The 21,087-nt window shown below is 23.6% G+C and overlaps 2 protein-coding genes across 3 annotated transcripts in view; one reads left to right on the top strand and one right to left on the bottom strand.

Moving 5' to 3' along the window:
- LOC105248780 (D(2) dopamine receptor A-like) overlaps positions 1-15,677 on the top strand; it is a 46,196-nt gene extending 30,519 nt beyond the window's left edge. The window contains exons 2-7 of one of the 2 annotated variants that reach the window (XM_025408580.1): positions 8,995-9,220; positions 9,520-9,657; positions 10,037-10,149; positions 11,139-11,475; positions 14,270-14,570; positions 15,308-15,677. In XM_025408580.1, the coding sequence (XP_025264365.1) occupies positions 8,995-9,220; positions 9,520-9,657; positions 10,037-10,149; positions 11,139-11,475; positions 14,270-14,570; positions 15,308-15,432 (1,240 nt within the window). In that variant the 3' untranslated portion in view covers positions 15,433-15,677. Of the gene's footprint in view, positions 1-8,994; positions 9,221-9,519; positions 9,658-10,036; positions 10,150-11,138; positions 11,476-14,269; positions 14,571-15,256 lie in introns of both variants that reach the window. The other variant, XM_025408575.1, reaches the window with a different exon arrangement.
- Positions 15,678-18,485: 2,808 nt separating this feature from the next.
- Positions 18,486-20,573, bottom strand: LOC112637829 (pheromone-binding protein Gp-9-like). Its single transcript, XM_025408414.1, has 5 exons — positions 20,454-20,573; positions 20,139-20,235; positions 19,439-19,554; positions 18,999-19,110; positions 18,486-18,741 (listed from the first exon to the last, which is right to left on the bottom strand). The coding sequence occupies exons 1-5, from the start codon at positions 20,490-20,492 to the stop codon at positions 18,551-18,553; spliced, it is 555 nt and encodes a 184-aa protein (XP_025264199.1). The 5' UTR covers positions 20,493-20,573; the 3' UTR covers positions 18,486-18,550.
- Positions 20,574-21,087: the final 514 nt, after the last annotated feature.

Genomic DNA, 21,087 nt, shown 5'->3' with positions numbered 1-21,087 from the left:
TTATATGATATTTCTAAAAATATCGTGAAAACCTTAAAAAAATATAAAAGTTAATAACAATAGTAGCGGTAATATTATTTCATGCACATATGCATCTGTAAATATTTTATGTATCATATATTCTCTACTTTTATTAAAATAAAAGCGCAGTGAAATCATAAAAGTAAAAGTGTTTGTAAAAAGACAATATATTTAAAAGTAAATCTATTCAATAAGAAATTAAAGAATATAATGAGTTCTAATTAAAAGATGGAAGAAAAATTATATAATTCGTTATATTACTAATTAAATAATTCATTATATTTATCATATTATTCATTTCAACTGTGAAGTTGAAATAAATATATAAATTCGATAAATGTTTAGGTATCAATATTATAGATATATGAGAAAAGGATGTTTTATTTTTATTGATAACAATACATGTGTAACAATGGAACAATTAGTGATAGGTATATTTTATCATGGAAATCAATCAACTATGGAAAATTGAACGATTTTTAATTTCTGTTTAATTTCAAATAAACAAACAAGGATGATTGTTTAATTTGCAAGTTATCCCAGGAATTTTCTTTTTATGGTAAACATAATTAATAAAAAATAAAAAGATAAGGATTGTGATTAAAAAGTCAATCTTTTTTCTCACAATATTTTCCTATTTTTTATGTATATCTTATTTTAAATTACATTTTTTAAATTATATAAATTCAATAATTTAAATTTTTATTGAGTTTTAAAATTTTTAGATAGATATATTTCGCTCTTTTTTTTTAAATTTACATACATATATATTAAAAAATTAATTTTAACTTTTTATGTTATTTTCATTGAGTATATATGTTTGTATGAAATTTATTAAATAATATATTAAAACAATATAGCAAATGAAATAAATATCTATATTATTTATTCCTACATTTAAAAACTTTTTAAATAAATTTTATACAAGTACATATACTTAAAACAAAATATTATAAAATTATAAAATACAAAAGATGATAAAGTATTAAAAATTTGGATAGTTAATAATTAAATGTAATAATAATTTAATTAAATCAAATAATAATATAATGAAAATTTGTTTGTATGCTGTACGTAATTTAAATATTTGATCAGGTACATAAATGAATAAATATTAAATTCAAAAATGTTTATAAAATAGTAATTATTAATATTATTACACGTTTAATATTTACATTAAAGAGAAAGATTCACAATGAAAATATTTTTAGAACAAAGATTATTAGCAGCATTTTTTGTACTTTCTTTTTTTATTAGGATAATAGGCAAAATTGTTGAAGAACTCTATTTGCATTAAAATTGTTGTAGCAAAAACTTTTGAAATTTTTGCGTGTTTCTTTCTTCTTTCTCTCTCCTCTTCTTCAGATTTTGCGTACAGTTGAGCGAGAAGTTGCAGCAAAACTTTTTCAGAGTAGTTAAATATTCTTTCTTAAATATTATTCAGAGTAGTTAAATATTCTTTCTTAAATATTAGAGGGAAAAGGAGAAAGAGTAAAAACGTGAACATATGCATTGATTCGCTACATTTTACACATTCAATTATTCATTTATATGATATACATTCATAAAACATTATTATGTAGTCATTATATTATGTAATAAATATTTAACTTGTATCTATAATCTTGAAACTTTTAGACATATGTCTGTTTAGATTGCTCTACTACATTTTATCTTGTTCCTTTGCATTTGCATGTTATCTGTATGATATGCTAGAACAAAATCTGAGAATAATCGACACATCGAAAAATTCACACGAGCAATCCGAGCAATACAATTGTGGTCAACCCAAACCATTTGAAAAGATTCTATTCATGTTTAATGCAATGTAGTTCTAATCGTAACAATGAATATATCGAATTCTTTTTATACACGTGTGCCAGATAGGATTAAATGTTAATATAATAGTATTGGTTATTGTGTATATTTCTATAAAAAGTGAACATTGACAAAAGTGGAGAGATAAAATATATATCGTGATACGCAAGATTCCATTTCTCTTTTATGAAATAGATAAACCCACTCATTGATTGCAACGTTCTAAACGTATTAAATATTAAAAATGATATTTTGCACAAAAGAAATGGCAAATATTTCAAAACCTTTATAGTATTTGACCATAATTAGGAGATATGCATTATGTTAATGTAAAGCTGCTAATATAATATAATTTAATTTTTCTAATTGATACTTATATTTTTTTAGATAACCTGATTTCAATACATCTTAGTTATCTTAGTACATGTAGTTATAATGTAGTTCAGTAAAATACTATATATCTGAGTTTTTAATTTATATAATATAAAATAAGGAAGTAATATTTTAAGAAATAAAAATTTGACTCGAATTATATATATTTTATTATATTCTTCTTCTCGTGAAGATAATGCATCTTGTCTCAACACAATACACTACCACACAAAGTCTCTGCGAAATATTTTATTACCTCAGGAAATAGAATGGATTCAGAATTTCTCGTAGTAATCCATCCTATTTTATCCTTCAAGGTCGATAATGATCGTGTGCAATTCATCGGTCTATTCATCTTATATATCCGAGTTTCACAAATACTATCACTCAAGTTTTATATAATAAATTATTCCCTTGTTTGCGTGTTATTGACGATTATTTATGGCTGTGTGATTTCTCCCATTGTTCCAAGTGAGATTATTCTTATCAAAAATTCATTGATCGACCTAATATTTAAATTGTTTTCCAATGCAAGCACATATCTCGATATTTTCACATATAAATATTTTTTTATATAATTATAGCATTTTCATATATAATTTCTTTTATTTTTCTTTGATATCTCATTATAAACGTGATTTTTACAAAACTATTCGATAAAAATTCAATATCTTTAAACGTTTCTTATGTTTTAAAGGTTGAATAAGGTGTGAATATACAGATATAATAGATGCAGTATTGTTATTGTATGTACATATAGAAAGTGCATTTCGTTCTTATACTTGAAATTAATTAAAAATCCACTTTAATAAATAATTTTTAGTTTATCAAAATGGCATTTTTATATGAAATTTTTATAATAGTAACGTACTCTCCTATTCATAGATACAAATGTGATAGAGTTTAAAAAATGCAAAGACATACATTTTATGTGTTTTAATAAATAATATATATAATTTTTGTAAAAGCCGAGAGAAAAAAAATTACGAGTCGCAGTTATTTAAAATTTTCACTTGCATATAACTAGAATATTATCTGAAAAATATTGGATGTATGTTAAGAAATATTATATAGTCTCTTTAAGCTACTTTATATTGACGCATGAAAGACACTATTTTGCATTGCATGTTTTTTTTTATTTCTTACGATTAATTTTATTTTTTACAATTTAAAAATGCTTGAAAGCTTGACGACTCGAGATATAAAGAGAAATAAAGAAAAGGAAATTTGCAGTTAAAAAGCAACTAAAATTTACAAATTTAACAAATGCAAAGAATTATAATGCTCATTAAATAACATCTTATAATCTGACATTGCGTTTGTTACTGATGATTATTCGAGTTAAATAAAATAGTTATTAGAATTAAGTGCTTGGAATTTCATTTTCTTTAAATTGCTTTTTACTTCAAGTTGCTATTATTCAGTCACGCCGTGGTAGCGGAAACATCGCTATAATTTGCTTAATTCGACGAACCGATGAGAATTCTATTTGTTGCTCGAACCTAATAATAATAATTGGTTGTTGATTATAAAAGATTAGAAATATTTTAGAAAAATCAAAAAAATAATAAATGATTGAATTATCGCAATATTATTAATTATTAGTCAATTCAGAAATGTAATTTTATTAATGCAAATATTATATTTTCCAATGTTTTCGATCATGCGGTTATATTAATAGCCTTTGAGTATATCAATGTGATTGGATATTATTGTAATTACAATTTAAATAAATTCAAGATTATTAATCTCTTTATATGTAAAAAGCGATAATTTGTTTCTTTAAATAATACAAAAAATGTCAATATCTCTCTCTATTAAAGAAAATATACAAATATAATATCTTGAATACATAACTGTAACGGCACTTTATTTTCAATTATAAAGAAGTAAGAAAAAACATTACATATTTACGGCTGTTGTCAGTGCAAGGAAACTGTTTTAAAACAATATTATTTTAATTAAAATGAAAATCGTAAGAAATAATATTGTCACAAAAAACTATTTTACTGTTTAAAATAATATTATTTTAATTTCTATAAGTAATGATATCACGCACAATTGATAAATTAATAAATAATGGCTTTTTAAATTTTCCTAAAAATAAATTTATTTTATTTTTTTTTAAATAATTTAAATTTAATTTTTTAAATTTTCTTATAAATAAATTTAAATTTCATATTATTAATATATTTAAATTTTATTTCTAACATTATTGGTATTCTAATAGCTCTGATATTTCTGTGTTAAGAAAGTTGTAATAATCTCAATAGAACAATCTCTTACTTGCTGTCTAAGGCAGCGGGAAACCGAGATTTGGAGAACGTGACCTAATCTCGTGAGCTAGTTGCATGCTCTAATAGCATATCCTAATCAAATGCGTTGGGAGTATTTCATGCTATTACATGTAATAAAAAATATGTTCTCCAAGATATGCTTCTGTTAAAAGTTTTTTTCATATCTTTCGCTATGCATTCTAGCCAATATTTGCCACCTATTCTTTGCATAGCTTGTATCATTTTTTCAATATTGGATTTATCCTTTATCTTTCCTGACTACGTTTGCTTTGACTACATCTTTTTTTTGGCTACATTTAGCTATTTTGCCTTCTACTAAAACTCAAGGTTGGAAAAAATTCTCTTTCTAGCTCATTACCGTTATCGATAGATAAGCATAAACATTTTAAGCTTTACGATCATGTGATCTTACGATCATGTAATCTTATGATGATTGTTCATTGAATATCGTTTTCATGTAACTTTGTTTTAACTGATGTAAAGCCAAACTATCAATTTCAAAATTGATTAACTAAAATTCTTATATTAAAATATATAATATAATTTATAATAAAATTTAATATAATTATAATTATAATTTATAATTATAATTTATAATTATGATAAAACAAAATTAATTAAATTTTTCTATTATTTATTATCACATTGCATGTAATTTAATTAATTGATAGCTTACTTTTATAATAATTAAGATAATATTTTTAATATGTGAATATAAACGAATAAACTATAAAAAATTAGAGTCTATACAATCATTAATACGTTTTTTATGAAATAAATTAAGTAAAATTGATTCATTAAAAAATGTTTTCTATTCTTTATCTATTATTTTACTTTTGAAATACATATAAAAAATCTATATTAAAAGTTATTCAATCTAATCTGTTTTATCCGTTGTGGGATAATTGATCTAATCTAGAATATATATCTATATCTATAATTTCTATAAATCCATTATCTTAAATAAAATAAAAACTGTCACTCACTAACAGATGTACAACAGCGGAATTAATGATAGTTGATGGATTGAAGTAAAGCTACATTGATTTCTAATATATAAATAGAAAATCTAAATTGTTTAGTAACATCCAAAATAATTAATATTTTAAAAAATCATTGTACAAATTGAATTTTATAATAAATAATTAATTTTATAAATTCTGAAATGATTCTATTTCTTATTAAAGTAAAATTTTTAAAGAATTATAGCTTTTATATGTAAGATTTTTTTTCTAATTCTTTCTCTCTTTTTAAATTATTTAAATAAACAGATCAAATTCGCTATTAATCATAAAATTCAAATCTTATGTGCATGCAATTAATGTATATAATTAATATGCAAATAATAAAATATTCACCTCAGAGTTACTCTGGTACACGATGCCTTTCCTAGACCGGCTTTTTCTCTCAAGTTATCAAGATTGTCAAGATTGTCAAGGGTAATTCACACTACACGATACTTTAAACAGCACTCCCGCATTTAGATGCACGATATTTTGAACGGCATTCCCGCACTTAAATGCGACACTTTGCACAATCTCGAATTCTGCAATCATTTGAAGCAATATGTTGTTTCGCACGAGAATCACACTTCGAATCGATGAAACTTCGAGCAACAATTTTAATCGATTCGGACCAAACCGCGTTGGAATAGAGCGTGCTCTCATTGAGCGTTGCCAAGCAATATTTTAACGAGATATGCCATTCCCTTAGCACTGAAAATTATTGGCGATGGTTACAAATGCAAAAAGAGTTCGATAAAATAATACTTGCAAAATTTAAAAACTATTAACTGCGTTTGGGTATTTAAAGGAGAGGGACGATAAAACTTTTCAGGTATTAAAACTTATTCCCACTAACAAGATATCGTTGACAGGATTATAGTAAATAATTTTGTAATATACAATATATGTAAAACATATATTTTTTATAATTTGTTTTACAATAGGGAGATTGTATACCTATATTCTATTTTAACATAAGTGAATAAATTTATAAATTAAAATGATAAATATTCGTATTATAATATTCAGGAATATAATTAAACTTGCTGATTGTTTATACGATAAATTACTCAAATAAATTTTGCGAGAAATGTTACATGCATATTATAAGAAAACATGCATATTATAAGAAAATGAATATATTATATATTGTAAGAAAATGAGCGTATCAAATAAATAAATTCGTTTTTATCATAAAATATTATAACGCAATACAAAACAAATTTATGCATCGAATTATTATTCTATGTATAGAGAATTATTTTTTTGAATTTCAAATTAATTGTTAAATGATTATCATATTACTACCATTTATATTAATACATTTACTTTAATTACTTTAATCGATTTTGCAATTTATATTTTATACAAGCTCGCTCTGAATCACAAATTACATTTAAATCAGTAAAAAATTTCAACATTGCATGAAATATATGATTTTCTTTTTAAGCATCATTATGAAAATAATTATTGTCAAAAATCGTAAGAATTAGAACAGTTTTAAAACTTTTATAGTTTTTTAATAATTTTATAACATAATTTTTATAAAAAGATTTTATAATTTTTATTCCTATCGCTTAAATTTTGAAAGAATAAATAATCGCACGAAATTCATATTTTGATAAAGACCTGTTGCCGAGATACAATTTCATATTATTTATAAAAGTTAATCAATTATTAATTATAATAAATATAACATATTATTTTGTAATATTTGTCGCAATTGGAAAAGAAATTCGATAATTTACGAAGTATTTCACATTACTTTACTAGTTGATAGTCGCAGTGCGAATGATAAGAAGCATGTAAATAAAAGCTAAAATGTTATCAAGGTCGAACATGATATTATTATTAATTCTTATTAACAAAATATTTTATGCATTATAAAAATATATATATATGTATGCGGATTACTATATTTTCAATTATAGATTATATGTATGATTATTTATTAAACGTGATTAATGTATCAATTATAAGTTCTTTTGTTATGTTAATTATTCGATCCTGCGATTTGTATTTTATATAATATATTGTGTTCATAATTCGAATTATAATTAATTTAAATCATTAAAAAATCGAATGATGTAGCTTCGAATGCAATATTTAACTTTAAGCATCATTAGAGAAATAATTATAATCCATAAAAATTGCACAAAACAATAATATATAATTTTCAATTCTTTATTGCTTATAATTGAAATTATAAATGTAGTGAATAAATGACGAGAAATACGCACTTTGATAAAGGGTTGTCACAATATATCTACATATAATTAATGAATCATCAATTGAATATAGTGAATTATTTTGAGATATTTCGCACAATCGCGTTTCAAAAAGAAATTTAACTTTAATGTATGGAGCGTCTCGTACTACTATTGCTCGAGTGTCGCCGCGTGACTGACAACACATTGAGTGCTTGCGATAACAATAACAATATAATAATATGATACATATAACAATATAACAATATAATAATATATTATATGCCGTAAAGATTGAATATATATATATATATATATATATATATATATATATATATAAAGATTGTACGTAAAGATTGAATATATATATATATATTCGATCTTTACGGCATATATATATACATTCTAAAAAGGTATGTCAAAAATTTAAGGATATATTCTTCACACTTGAAGGATGAAAAAATGTTATATGAACATAGATGCAGAAATGCTTATTTCAGGAGTTATGTTGAAAATATTGTTAGCTGTATTACTTACACAAGGAAAAATTTAGGATTAATTATTGTAGACGACAATTGCTTATTTACATTTGGTTTTAATATGACCTTGAGTATGTTACAATAAATGTTGAAAATATTCACCATTTTCCTGAATACAAGCAATGACACGTCGACGTATCGATTCATGGACCCGTTCAAAAATGCCATCAGTACGTGATATTCAAGATCTTCGTGACCGTATCACTGCAGATTGCGAGATAATCCGCTGTATGCCAGGCATTTTTGAACGTGTCCGTGAATCGATGCGTCGACGTGTCATTGCTTGTATTCAGGAAAATGGTGAACATTTTCGACATTTATTGTAACATACTCAAGATAATATTAAAACCAAATGTAAATAAGCTTAATTATACGATTGTCGTCTACAATAATTAATCCTAAATTTTTCCTTGTATAAGTAATATAGCTAACAGTATTTTCAACATAACTTCTGAAATAAGCATTTCCGCACCTATGTCCATATAACATTTTTCATCCTTCAGGTGTAAGGAATATCTCCTTAAATTTTTGACATACCTTTTAGAACACTCTATATATTTATATTTATCAAAATAATATTTATTAATAAGGATAAAATTAAAATAACAATACTGTAATATAATACTGTAATATATAATATACTGCATATATTTTACCTAATTTTTTTTATTACACAAATTGAACACAAAATGCACAGTATCTTATGTGTCATATTTAGGATATAAATTTTTCTTAGAAATCATCATGTATCAAAGTATACGCACCGCAAAACAGAAATTATCATCTATGGATCGAAGGTAAACGTCATGGCAAATCAAACAGCTGATTACCATGGGGACATTTGGAACCAATGGAATCGCACAGTATTGGCGGACGAAGAGGATGCGGAAACGGAATATCTACCCAATTGGACCGATCTTGTTCTGGCAGGATTATTTACAATGCTGATTATTGTTACCATAGTGAGCATAAGCATCATCTGATATTTTAATTTTTATAAGTATTTCTATATCAAGATATTAATGATTAAATTTTATTAAAGTGCAAAGCATTAAAATATAAAAAATAAAAAGTGCAAAGCATTAAAATATAAAAATTCGTGTTTAGAATTTTACATACAGAATAGAGTTTAAACATTGAAAAACTTCCTGAAATATTGTATATGGAATCTCAAATATGTAATAATTAAAAAATTTTTAATATTGTCTAAACTTGCGTACATGTTTGCAATAATTTAGACTTTTTCTTTCTATTATTACAGGTCGGCAATACTCTAGTGATCGCGGCTGTAATTACTACTAGGCGATTACGGTCCGTAACTAATTGTTTTGTATCCAGCCTCGCAGCAGCAGATTTATTAGTCGGTCTAGCTGTGATGCCACCAGCAGTTCTGTTACAGGTACATTTGTTGTTCAAGATCTAAATAAATGTTCAATTACACAAAACATTTATCTTTAATGCTAAGCTATGAGCTTTCATCGAACCATTATGATAAGATTTTATTTAATATGTTGCAATTGAGACACATACATTATTGACAAATTGCGTCACGCATATTATTGTGACGATATTTAGAGCATTTAATTACTGTTGTATTGTTTGTAGCATTTAATAACCCTGCGGGCAAATGCTTGCAATGTTGTTGACTTTGACTTTTCATCGTCGATATTATTACTATGTAACAGAGAGTAGAGAGATATCGTTTGTTTTATGCAAATTTTTTTACCGTGAAAAAATTAATTACACTTTTATTAAATAAAATTTCTTCTTTAATGAAGCTTACAGGAGGTACTTGGGAATTGGGCGAGATACTATGTGACTCATGGGTGTCCCTTGATATTCTACTCTGCACAGCTAGTATTCTCTCGTTATGCGCCATATCTATAGACAGGTAAATTTGGTAGTGAATTTTGGTATGAATTTTCAAATCTCATCACGTAGATAGCGATATTATTGGAGAATACCTTTAGCCGTATTACCTTTTGTGAATAGATTTTCACGTCATTAGAAAATAAAATTTCACGTATAAATTCTCCAACATTCACGCTTTACGAGTTTTCATGCGAGAAAACGATGATGGGAGCAAACGAATCTTTTGGTTGATAGAAAATTTGTTCCAGTAATTTATTATACTTTTATTATACTTTTGTTAGTTTATCGTTATAACCAAACAAGTCAATATTGCTCGTTGAAAATGATTATCCTCTTATATCCTTTTATCATTTTCTATTTTCTTTATATTTTTTATAGTTATATGCTCTTTTTTAATAGATATTATATTTGATATTTTGATAGATATAACATTTAAAATATAATAATATATACATACATATATGTGTATAACTATGTATTATTTTATTTTTTGTATCATATTGCAAGATAATGAAAAATAGATTTAATATGAAAGTTTACAATTAAATCAAATTTTTAGAAGTAAAGGAATTACTTAGAATTGAAGTTTTCTTAGTTTTTTCTGCAGCTTTTACTTTAACTTTGAGTTAATTCTTGTATTATATTTTGTGCATGATGAGATACTTCTAACTTTATATGTATATTACTTTAATGGTTACAGACTAAGTAATTTGTTCAAGAAGTTAAAATTACCATACGCAATTAAAATTGCATTTCTCAGAAATATAATTTTGAATACGCGTTTCTTTTTTCTGCAATATAACTTTGGAAATACAATGCTCCAAAATGCTATAAGAATTCTGCTCCAAAAATTCTAGAACAACAGAATAATTCATTCGACACATCGTTAATAAATCATATCTTTTTTAATATTTACGATATTACATTTCCGTGTATTTTTGATCATTCAACATAGATATCTGTTAATAAAATTATGCGAAATCCATCACGTCATATTCTTTGTTCAAGGTATTTGGCCGTAACTCAGCCATTGATATATAGCCGTAGACGCAGGAGTAAAAGACTGGCCGGAGTAATGATCGTGGCGGTATGGATAATGGCCGGTGCCATAACAAGCCCACCTTTATTAGGTTGTTTTCCACGTGCAACGAATCGTGATGTCAAAAAGTGCTCCTACAATATGGACTCCTCGTACGTGATATTTTCAGCGATGGGCAGTTTCTTCTTGCCCATGCTGGTAATGCTATATGTATACGGCAGAATTTCGTGCGTCATAGCGAGCAGACATAGAAATTTGGAGACCAGCAACGAGGTGGAAAATGTTCGTTCACGTCGTAAAATCACGGTGAGAATTACATGATTTAGTCTTTCCTATAGACGCGATCGAAAATCATCAGTGTATGACCAGTGATATTTCTTGTTATGTGTAATAGCTTTTTATTAAATATATTTAATTTGATAAAATCTAATACAGTGGCATCGTATTTTTTATTTGAATAAATAAATTTTTATAATTAAAATAGTGAAATTCATCTGGAATTAATATTTTATGCGAAATATCGTGATACGATTGATTATGTTTATCTTATGTTCCTCTTACTTTTTACAATTTTGTAAACAATAGTATTATTATTTATTTGAATGAGAAAATTGAATTCTATTATTATATAACAAAAATTTTTTGATATAATATTGATAAGATTAAATTAAATTTTCCTATGTTTACACCTGCCTATGCATTAATCTTTCTAATATTATGCTTTGTTTGTTGGTTCGATGGATGATATTGCAGGCTCATTCTGACGGCAAGATATTAATCATTCATTGCTGAGATTCTGTTCAATCAATATTTGAGTTTATTATATACCTTCGAAAGATAAGTGAATAAAATAAAACTTTTAAAATATAAGAGTAAAGATTTGAATTATTATATATTAAAAATATATAATATTTAAACAATATTAAATATTCATTGAAATCTACATATACACGTAATATGAAAATTTGTATGCATAGTCTATTTATGTGTTCCATGCATAATTGAAAAGAAACTTTCTTTGTTTCTTGAAAAAACTCTTAATTATCTGAAATGTTTTTTCGTTCTTGAGAAATATCTTTCTACGATGTTCATTTTATAGATAAAATATGATGTCTTTTCATTTCTATAATTAAATTTTAAAAAGAATACTGCAGCGTTTGTACAGAAATAGGATAAAAAGACAGCAAAATGAAAAATAGACTAAAGTGCTTGCTATGACAAATGTAGCAGCAGAGAGTTAAACGTGAATACGAAAACGACAAATTTGTTGAGTTATGAGTTTGTTCCAAATTTAAAGCTCACTTTTAATCAGAAAAAAATCATTGCAGAAAGAAGATTTAGCTTGCTTTTAATGCAAAAGATATCGTGATTTGTGCAATGACAATATCATTCTCACAATTTAATTGAAAAAAAGATTAGAGAAATCAATTGCTCTTTCACGCAAGCGATAGAGTGGTCCATGCTTTAAAAAAAATGCGAGACGCGGATTTCACACATTATCCGATCTTATGCAATTAATATATTATAAATTATTTTATACAACATATCTCATCTGGATTTCATCGTCGGACTTGATTTATAACGATCTATAAAATTTCTTTACAAACAAATACCTATCATTATTTTCATAGAAAATATATAAAGAGATATATAAAGATTATACATAAAATCTTATTGTTACGTTGATAATAAAATCATTAAAAATATACAATTGGATCATGTGATATTATTTATATTTAAATTTTACTATTATCTTTTCCTATTTTATAAACACGAATATACATAAGAATATATTTAATTTATGTAGTATTTCTAACTTTTTTATTATTGTTTAAATAATAAAGAAATTAATTAATATTAGCGATATATATATATATATATAAGATATTTTAATAAAAAAATTTATTTATAATAATATTTTTGAGTGAATACTTGACAGCTTAATAAAAAGTTTTAATTACAATAAAAAGGGAATTAAAATCTTTTGTATATAATTATAAAATATTGATATAATTTGTGTAACTTCAATACGGGACAAAATTCATACATTCAAATATATACCTTTATTTAAACGCCAATAAATTTTTAAATATTATCTTGTTTGTTTTATTCAAGCAATTATTGTTAAAATAATTAATAAGAATTATATGTATATATCTTTTAGGAAATATATAATTTATCAAATAAATTTTGAAAAGTAAAATAATATAATATTATGAAAAATTACTTTGATGCTTTTGTGTGTGTAAAATTGCTTATTCTCTCTTCCTCCGCTCTCTCTCTCTCTCTCTCTTATAGTTCTCTTAATTCAAAAAGAATTTGATTATGTCTGAAGTAAATATTGAAATTGATTTAATATAAAATTATATTTTTGTTATATGTATATGTATTATATGTATATTATATGTATTATATGTTATATGTATTTATATAGCAATATTTAAAATTTCGAGATATTACTTTTATATTTATTATTTTATTAAATAGAAAATAAGAAATTAATATACAAAAATATATGTTTTCTATGAAAGCATATTAAATTCAAAAATTGATATTGATTGTTATATTGATAACATTTTGTATAAATTAATTATATTTACTGTTGTTTATATTTTCAATACATATATAAAGTTATCTATAGGTTTTGTAATTATTAAATTATTAGAAAATTTTCTTCTTGCGTGATATTTTTGTAAAAAAATTAATATTTTATTATATAATATAATATTTCTGATTTATAATTAATTTTTTCCTAATCTATATAAAATTTAAAAGACAAGAGATAGCAAATTTTGTAAACATTAATGGAACAACATATCAAGCAAAGCGTAATGATAGTTTTCTTATCTCCAGTGAAATGATAATTCTGCTATTAAGTATTTAAGTCGTCTAAACGATAAAGCTAACTTATATGATTTTGCTAGTCATTTTGAAAAATTTGCATATATTTACTTTAAATATTTACTTAAAATAAAATATGTTGTAATTAATATATATATATATATATATATATATATATATAGATTAGAAAAAAATATAAATATAATAATTAGTTACATACAAGTGTATGTGCGGAATTCTCGGAATTATTTTTTAATAGCTTGATCGTGGGAAGAGTATTAAAGTGCAACGTACGGATTGTGCCGAGAGAAACGAGACTTGTAGCAAGCCATCCGAAGAAACCGAACCAACGAGCATGTGTAAAAAGTTGGGCACAATTCGAGGAAATCAACAGAGCTGCATTAACAAAGTCGCTAGGGAAACGAAAACTGCGGGTACCCTGGCCGTAGTCGTGGGTGGTTTTGTTGCATGCTGGCTGCCATTTTTTATTCTATATCTGGCAACACCTTTTATACCTGTGCAGCCGCCGGATATTCTTATGCAAGCTTTGACGTGGCTAGGTAATTTCTTTTTTTACACATACATACATACATATATATATATATATATATATATATATATATATTTATATATATATAAAATATATATACATCAAATAAAAAAAACAAACATACTTCAAAATATCTATCTATATAGCTATCTATATATCTCTATATATGTATATATATATATATATATATATATATATATATATATAGATAGATAGATAGATAGATATATAGATAGATATTTTAAAGTATGTTTGTTTTTTTTTTATTTTATGTAAATCTCTCTTGACAGATTTAAATTCATGTAAGACTTAGTAAATTATATGTTTTACGTCTAAATCATATGTACATCTAAATCATATGTTTTTAATAACAATCACATTTTTCACATTAAATTTTTTTTTTATATAAAAAGAATAAATTTTTTTTTATATTTAAATCATACATTAAAATTAAGAGAACAGTTTTTATACGTATTAGTTTTTTTAAAATTGAAGTCGGAAATGGATATAAATTGAATAAAATCTAACACAATTTCATTTATGTTATGTTTGTATTTTTAGGTTTTAATTTATTTCTGTAATTTTTAACTTTTGAAATCATAATATAAATCATAATATAACAGCAATCAGTTGATAATTATTATTCTAATATTTTTATGGGAAATAAAATGATTGGAAGTGATTTTATATGTTTAGGGTGGATCAATTCGGCTATCAACCCGTTCATTTACGCTTTCTATTCAGCAGACTTCAGGCTCGCTTTCTGGCGACTAACATGTCGGAAATGTTCAAAGAGTAGACTAAACTTGGATGGTATGAATCGGAAATTACCCGCTCCAGTTAACTGGAAGAAAGATACGTCGAGAACGTGAAGATCTCCGCACAAGAGTTTCAAACTTGTTCAATTATGTGGCATCTCCGGTATTAGAATGACTATGGTTGAGTTGCGTTTATTCATAATCGCGATACACTAATGAAGAATGACGTGTATCAAGATTAAACGTGTATAATTTCAAGTATGTATGTGCTTATAATCAATAGCTATTATGTGATTTTATAAAGTATAAATGTTTCACTACGCACAATACATTAGAATACATATTGAAATAGTTATTCTCAAAAGTCATATAGATATATGTATATAAGTTATTCTTTTTGTGTATGCAATATAATTAGTCTTCATAGTTTTGTTCAATGTCTATTCATATTGGAATAATTTTGTGTGATTATGTTTAATTATAAATTAAATTTTAAAAAAAATTTAATTTATTTAATTAATTTTATACATATGTATCAGAAAGTAAAATATTAATATATTATAAAATGTATTTTTTAATATGTCCATCATTTAATTTTTTGTTCTCCTCTTTATTAAAGATTTTTTAATATTGCGTATATACAATTTATTGACTGACATATATTTGTTGAGTGATTTAAATTAAATGCACGTGAATATAAGTTAAAATGCAGTAAATTCGTAGCATGTAGCAGATTCTCTTAACGAAAACATTTTAAAATAAAAATAGGAAATATACATGAAATGAATATAATATAATGAGATTAATTTCGCAAGAAAAACAATGTACAATGGATTATACAATTATATGTACGACTGATAGCTATATACTTAATCTGTGATTGATATCGATGTCGCGTCATCTTGTTGCATTTATTCCTGAAATCTATTTACACACGGAATAAAAGATTGAAAATTTTCTTCTTCCAGTTTCTCTTCATATCAACGTGTATATGACATTTTTACGTACATTTTACATCCTTTTCCAGGAAAGCTTGCTACATGCATCGAATTTTTAATAATAATTTTATACCGCAAAATGTGTGCAAAATTATTTTAAAATATTTATATATTTTATTTTATTTATAATATTTTATTTATATTTATTTATATAGATTACATATATAAGAAAATAATAGCAGGACATTATATATACGTATTAAAATTACAAGTTTATAAATTATGTAAAAGTAAAAAATTATTTATAGATAGATACCAACTTAAATAACCAAAAAGTTATTTATAAATAGTTTAGGGAATATTAAATTATTTTTTAGAATTATATAAAAAATATCTAATACTATTCATTAAATTACGAATGAAAACTTTTACGCATATTTAAGTGAGAAAGATATTAGTTAACTGAGAGAATATTGATATACGTAAATTTCATATGTTATTAAAATTCATCAACATTCTAATTAAAGACTGTAAGTAGATATTCTACATAATGTATTTTAGAAAATAGGGAACTCTTTGATGAGGAATATATAATCTATTTTTAATCTGTTATTAAAAATAGAACTGGGTATAATATTTTATATATTTTCTAAATTTTATTTCCTATTGCGCAATTAATTTTTTAAATTCTTTTCTATATATTATTGCTAAACGTATCATTTATTCTAGTCAGAAAAAGGTTTTATATTACATAAGTCGAAGACGCATAAGTATATAATTAATAAGCCAAAATTAATAAATGATTTATTATAATTTTCAATAATTCAGTATATATTTTGCTTTATTATATTGATATTTTTATAATAGTAATTAAAATAAATGCATATAAGTGTGTGAATTTGATGCACTAACAAACAAAATAACTTATTTACATATTGGTTGTATGTATTTAAATAATTAATATATAATTCTGAAGAATACTGTATAAATTATGAAAATATTATATTTTATAACTTGCATTTATGAATTAATTTATAATTTATATATAAAATATAAATAAATATTATTAAGTATAAATATAAATATTTTAAATTTTAAAATGTACATTTGTAACATATATGATAATGCAACAGTTATTAATTTATGTGCAGATTATTAATAAAAATATATACTTTATACGTAATTACATATAATTAGAATCTTTTGAACAATGTTATATTCGTGAGAATCAATAATTGAGAATTAATTGCTATTATTAAAATCGCAATATTTACTAACATTGCAATATTTTTGATTAATACATTTAATAGTTATATTTTATTCATTATTTCATAATGCCATCAATTAAATAAGTAGTTATATATAATATGTATAATAAATACATTAAAAAATGTTCTAGTGTCACATTTACCTAATCTGTTATTTTTATTTTATTATAATGTATTGGAAAATGTCTATATAAAATATAAATATAAATCTCTATTATATCTTTATGTTAAATATAATTTTTATTGTGAGTAGAAAAATTATTCACGGCTGTATTTTTTCATTTACAATTTTTCGATTAATATTCTTGTTTTGCTTTTCTAAAATATTTCAAACATTGATAAAACAATATCAACAATGCTATGAAGCTAATAATAACAGGCGTATTGGCTTAATTTCTTACAAATATTGCAGTTTTTAATTTATAGATATAATAATTTTTATATGTTTAGGATTTTCATATGTTAAAGTAAAATGAGATACAAAAAGTTTAAAAAAATTAGTCATTATAAACTATATGTTTAAATATGGATACAGATGTGTATTTCAAATAACGCGAATAACAACAATTACATAAGTATAAGAAATACAAATATAATTCACAAATCTATGCATTTAATTAATCTTACAATTTATATTTTAAGATAAAAATACAGACTTATATCATAAGAAATAATCTTAATGTGACATGCATTACATATGATTACGTATTCTTATTAATCTGTGAAAACAATAATTATAAAACAGAAATCATAATAATATAATATAATTATAAAAAGAGAAATAAAAAAGAAGATATATACTCTCTCTTCAATTATATTTTCATGTATTTATATAATTGTCTTCTTATTTAAATAATTGATTTATATGATATAAATTTTAAAAACATGTACTAATTTTTTTTAATAATTTTAATTTTAAGATAATCAGCATTTTTATTTTATTAAATTATAATATACACATGAAATTCTGTTTTATATAAAAAGTTAAAAAATAATTCCAGAAAATCCAATTATTGTTAATTGTATTTACTGTTCATGCTCATGATCATGTTCATGATCATGTTCATGATCATGTTCATGATCATGTTCATGAACATGATGATGTTCATGTCCCTCGTGATCTCCATGTTCTTTTTGAGACAGAAACCTTTCTTTAGCTTTGAAGTAACACGTCACTAGACCAAAACTTTTTTCGCATTTATCTGTAATATCTTTTACTACAACACAAAAAAATTAGTAAAAGAGAGGAAAAAGTAAAATATATATTGTAAAATATAAAGTATTATATACATTTAAGTATTAGATGCATGTTATGCATTTTTTGCTAGAACATTAAATTAGCAAAATGTAAATTAATTAACCTATTCTGTTTCTGAATTTATATAATGAATAATATTATAAATATTTTTCTTTAACGTAGCCAATAACTTTATTTTTATTACAAAATTAGAATATACATATAATATTGCTTTACCTTCTTTTATGCAATCATCCAGAGCTTTGTAAAGAATGTGTCCTGGTTGGATATTTGTTTTTTCAGTAAACTTAGTATGTATTGTTTCTAGGTTTAATTCCGATTCTCCTATCTAACATTATTTAAAAAATATAAATGAGAAGATTAAAGTATCAATAAAAATTAATCTTTTTCTTAATGTTCAAGTAAAACATGAAAAGTCGTCCTAAAAGTCTCAGTTTATTATTATTTGAACATTATTTATTGAACGTACTATATAATTTCTAGATAAAGTTAATAATTAATATACTGACTTAAAAAAATAAAAATATTATAAGATTATTAAATAAAAATATTATAAGATTATTACATTTATATATTTAATAATTTTTTATTATTTAAAAATATAGTTTGCAATTTTGAACATCATATGTTATAAAAAACTATCTCAAAAAACTTACCATATTCTCTTTTTGAAACATGCAATAGATTAAGCAACTATTCTTTCTTAGTTTTTCTTGATTTTCGGATTGTTTATGCCTCTCCTGTATTAGATCTCCTAGTGTGAATATATCATCTGTAAAACAAACATTCTAGTAATTAAAAAAATATATATTATCCATTATATATTATAATATCTATACAATAACTATAATTTGCTATGCATTTTATAAAAGATTTAAATATTTAAATAAAAAAATATCTAAAACATAATACGTATTTTTAATATTATATGTATTAGTATATAGTATTATATACTATTAGTATAGAGTAATTAGTATAGAGTATTAGTATATAGTATTATATATATATATATATATATATATATATATATATATATATATATTATTTTAACAGAATTTGGATTTCGAAATGCAAATAACTGCGCTTTTTTATTGAATTTTTAATAAACATTAAAGGAAAGTTTTTAAATAATATTTTAATATATATGAAAGAGTAAATCTTGGTTATATATTAAAAATTGTGTGAGAGATTAAATATAAAAATAAAATTTATTTTAAAAATTCGTTGGCTTAATCACACAATTCCTAAAAATGCAAGTTGAAAGAGAGAGAAAGAGAGAGGGGGGGGGAAAGAGAGAAAGGGGAAGGAGAGAGAGAGAGAGAGAATAATAAAGTGTTGTATAAATTAATAACTTACTATCAGTGGTACCGGTTTCAATCAGGCAAGTATTGTAGTAGTTTTGGTCGGATGCTAGTTTCTTATTCACATCTAAAACTCTAGCTAAGATAGCAGGCTAAAATATGTGCAATTATATTTTGTATTATTTTCATTAATTTTACCTTCTTATTCTACATTATTCTACATTATTTAATTATAGTATATTAATTATAATCTAGTATATTTATATATTAATTTTAATTTTAATTAAAAGTTCCCATTTACTTTAAAAATATTTTTAAAAAATCTTTTTTACTTTTAACACTTTCTTTTATAACAAAATAAGATATTTACAATGAATGCGAAAACGATAATGTAAAATCCACGCGTCATCTTGCTTATATAATTACTCTGTATCTAATTACACTTGTTCAAGTACTGTGCGGAGCATAACAGCATCATTATATTTATAGGCTGCAAATATAAAATGCGTAGATAAAATCGCCGAGGTCATACATTATATAAGCATAAAACATATGATGTAGAAGAAAACATATTGATAACATATTTTTCCGACTGGTGTAGATATGATATAGTAGAATATGACATGACATATACATACATGTTATCAAAGGTCAATGTACGGTCACTTCTTACTTTGACTAGTCGATCTTGAGAATTGACTAAGTCCCTTAGTCAATCTTCGAAATATTTTTATATTTTGGCCTTTGACCAGGACGTTTTCTGTTGATTCTAGAATAAATTAGCCTGGTAAAGGAAGAAAATAAAAAAATATTTTGGATCTTGCCTGTCAATCCTAAGTATGCTTTTATTCGGAATTTGATTAATAAAAAAAATTATATTTCTGATTATTATTTTTATCTTTTTCTTTGTTTACTTAATAAATAGTTACAATTTTCGTTCTTGAATTTTCAACTACCGACAAAACGATTATATTTCTTTTATTTTCGATAATATAAAAAGTAAG

This window comes from Camponotus floridanus, unplaced genomic scaffold, assembly GCF_003227725.1.
Source record: "Camponotus floridanus strain SB8 unplaced genomic scaffold, Cflo_v7.5 scaffold1, whole genome shotgun sequence".
In the NCBI taxonomy this organism is placed as follows: Eukaryota; Metazoa; Arthropoda; class Insecta; order Hymenoptera; family Formicidae; genus Camponotus; species Camponotus floridanus.
Note: the sequence above shows the minus strand (reverse complement) of the source record. Positions and strands in the feature narration are given on the sequence as shown.

What these genes read in the sequence shown, in the direction of transcription:
- LOC112637829 (XM_025408414.1), bottom strand. Translation starts at nt 20,492, where the DNA reads ATGACGCGTGGATTTTACATTATCGTTTTCGCATTCATT. An exon ending in TTATCGTTTTCGCATTCATT is followed by an intron (nt 20,236 to 20,453) that starts GTAAATATCTTA and finishes CACATATTTTAG; the next exon opens with CCTGCTATCTTAGCTAGAGT. An exon ending in GGATGATTGCATAAAAGAAG is followed by an intron (nt 18,742 to 18,998) that starts GTAAAGCAATAT and finishes TTTGTGTTGTAG; the next exon opens with TAAAAGATATTACAGATAAA.